General features: G+C 42.7%; 1 protein-coding gene across 1 annotated transcript; it reads left to right on the top strand.

Annotated features, from left to right (window-relative positions):
* The first annotated feature begins 799 nt into the window (after positions 1-799).
* On the top strand, positions 800-1,768 carry LOC131143950 (non-classical arabinogalactan protein 30-like). Its single transcript, XM_058092306.1, has 2 exons — positions 800-1,268; positions 1,374-1,768. The coding sequence occupies exons 1-2, from the start codon at positions 800-802 to the stop codon at positions 1,766-1,768; spliced, it is 864 nt and encodes a 287-aa protein (XP_057948289.1).
* The last annotated feature ends 443 nt before the right edge of the window (positions 1,769-2,211 follow it).

The raw sequence follows: 2,211 nt of genomic DNA, 5'->3' as shown, positions 1-2,211 counted from the left end.
AGCTTAAGTTTAATGGATTTTGAGTCCAACCATGTATATAACCATGCTGGAATAACTCTGTTAGGATCGAAAGAGTCCATGGGTGGGTTTGATACACATGAGTGAACACCAACTTGACCAAAAAGTTTAAGTTTAATGGATTTTAGGCCCAATCATGTATATAGACACTCATCATCCACTCAATTTTTTCAATGTGGAATAAACTTACAAGTGAAATTCTCAACAATCTTTTCCTCACTTGTGAGTTCCAACTGCTCCCCCTTAAATGGAAACCCTCTCCCTTATGGGAGTAAGCCAAATTCCCTAACATAGTTATTCAAGTGGGAGAATTAGTTTCACGTTTCGGCTATTTACAATGTCGCTTACCCAGAGTTGCGAACTGTCACCTCTAATACTATTTATTAGGATCGGAGGAGCGCATGAGTGGACTTGATACACATGGGTGAACACCAACTTAACCCAAAAATTTAAATCTATTTGATCTTTAACTTAAATATGTATATAAGCACCCATATTCAAATTTTCTAATATGAGATAAGCTTCCAACTGAAATTCTCAACAAAATCGAGGCAAATTGTCAAGAAAAAAACAAATTAGGTCTTCCTAGAAGGCCAATTTGGTCGTCTGCCCAAATGCTCTCCCCCAGGTCATTGCGTGCCCAACAAATATACACAGTATATATGTAATGATGCATTAATAAAGCTACTTTTCTACATTATATTTAACAAGAAATTAACCATAGCTAATTCCCCCTTAAACCCATTAAATCCCCTCTCTACCTCCCAACCATCATTCAAATATGGGTGCTCTTCTTCCACCTAAAGCCCTTGTGCTTATTTTGCAGCTCTCGCTGCTGCTACCCAGCTGCCTCACCGTTCATGGTGACCCAGCGCTTGAAACTCAGGCGCCGCCCCCGGAGGCACAACCACCCATCTTATGGGATCCGCTGTTTCCCTTTCCCTGCTTCCCTGGCCCCAGCCCCGGTCCCCTCCCTGGCCCATTGCGCAATTCGCGCCTTCCCCGCCATCTTCTCATCAACTCCCCTCAACTCCCTCCCATCCTGCCTCGTCCTCATTTTGAACCCTCTTCTTGTCCCCCAGACTTTCACGGTTCTCTGCCAGCCGACGCCTTACCTCCCGAAGAGTTTATAGTTCCTCCTTTCCCCAAGCCAAATACTCAAGTTGTGGCTGTGCATGGCGTTGTTTATTGCAAGTCTTGCCACCGCGCCGGTGGGGTTGATTCCCTTTCCGATGCTTCACTTCTTGGCGGTAAGTGCAAAATTAAGCATAGCTATTACGAAAATTCTGTTCATCATAAGAACAAACCACAAAAAATGGTGTCATCCCATGATTCTTTGTTTCACATGCATGCAGGTGCTGTTGTGAAAGTCCAGTGCAACGACGCCAGGCAACCATTTATGCAGGAGGCTTCAACTGATGAGAGCGGCAAGTTCTACATCCAGGCACCGGACAGCTTATCCAAGGATGAGGCCCACAAGTGCAAGGCATTCCTTGTTTCTTCGCCAGGGGAAAAGTTGTGCAGCGTTGCAACTGATCTCAATGGGGGCTTGAACGGTGCCGTTTTGACCCACATGGAGGAGAAACCTCCTCAATATAATCTGCGCACCAGGCTCATCAATCTCATCGCCGCCGAAGCTATCGATGCAAATGATCCGAACAACGGGTCATTGAAACCATTGGCTCTCTTCACCGTTGGACCTTTCGCCTTCAAATCAGCAGATGACTCGAGCAACTGCCGATCTCCCTGACCCTGAGTCTGATCTGTAACTGGTTTTGACGATGAAATATGTTCCTTTTGAGGGACCTTCTGTTACCCATGTATTTTTGCCTTGGCTCCAGCTGCCAAAAATAATAGCCACACTTTAGATTGTATATTTTCTTTTTAGCGGTGTCGTTTTGGAAATTTCTTTCCTATTCACTTTATTATTATTATTATTATTATTATTATTATTAACTAATTTAGCAAAATAATAATTAGAAGCCAACAAAAATGCCATGGTAACTAAGAGACAAGCATACTTGCAAATCGACCATGACTTTCATTATACCACATATGCCATGCTTATTTAATTAATTGTGAGCCATTGAATAAAATTTTTTAATGGAAGCAAAGGGAAAGTGTTGGATACAGAAACGTTTCAAGAGAGAGAGTGTGATAGATGGAATGGTATAAATTAAATTTATTAGGGTA

This window comes from Malania oleifera, chromosome 12 (genome assembly GCF_029873635.1).
Source record: "Malania oleifera isolate guangnan ecotype guangnan chromosome 12, ASM2987363v1, whole genome shotgun sequence".
NCBI classification, from domain to species: Eukaryota; Viridiplantae; Streptophyta; class Magnoliopsida; order Santalales; family Ximeniaceae; genus Malania; species Malania oleifera.
This window is presented reverse-complemented; position numbering and strand designations above follow the sequence as displayed.

What these genes read in the sequence shown, in the direction of transcription:
- LOC131143950 (XM_058092306.1), top strand. Translation starts at nt 800, where the DNA reads ATGGGTGCTCTTCTTCCACCTAAAGCCCTTGTGCTTATTTTGCAGCTC. An exon ending in CGATGCTTCACTTCTTGGCG is followed by an intron (nt 1,269 to 1,373) that starts GTAAGTGCAAAA and finishes ACATGCATGCAG; the next exon opens with GTGCTGTTGTGAAAGTCCAG.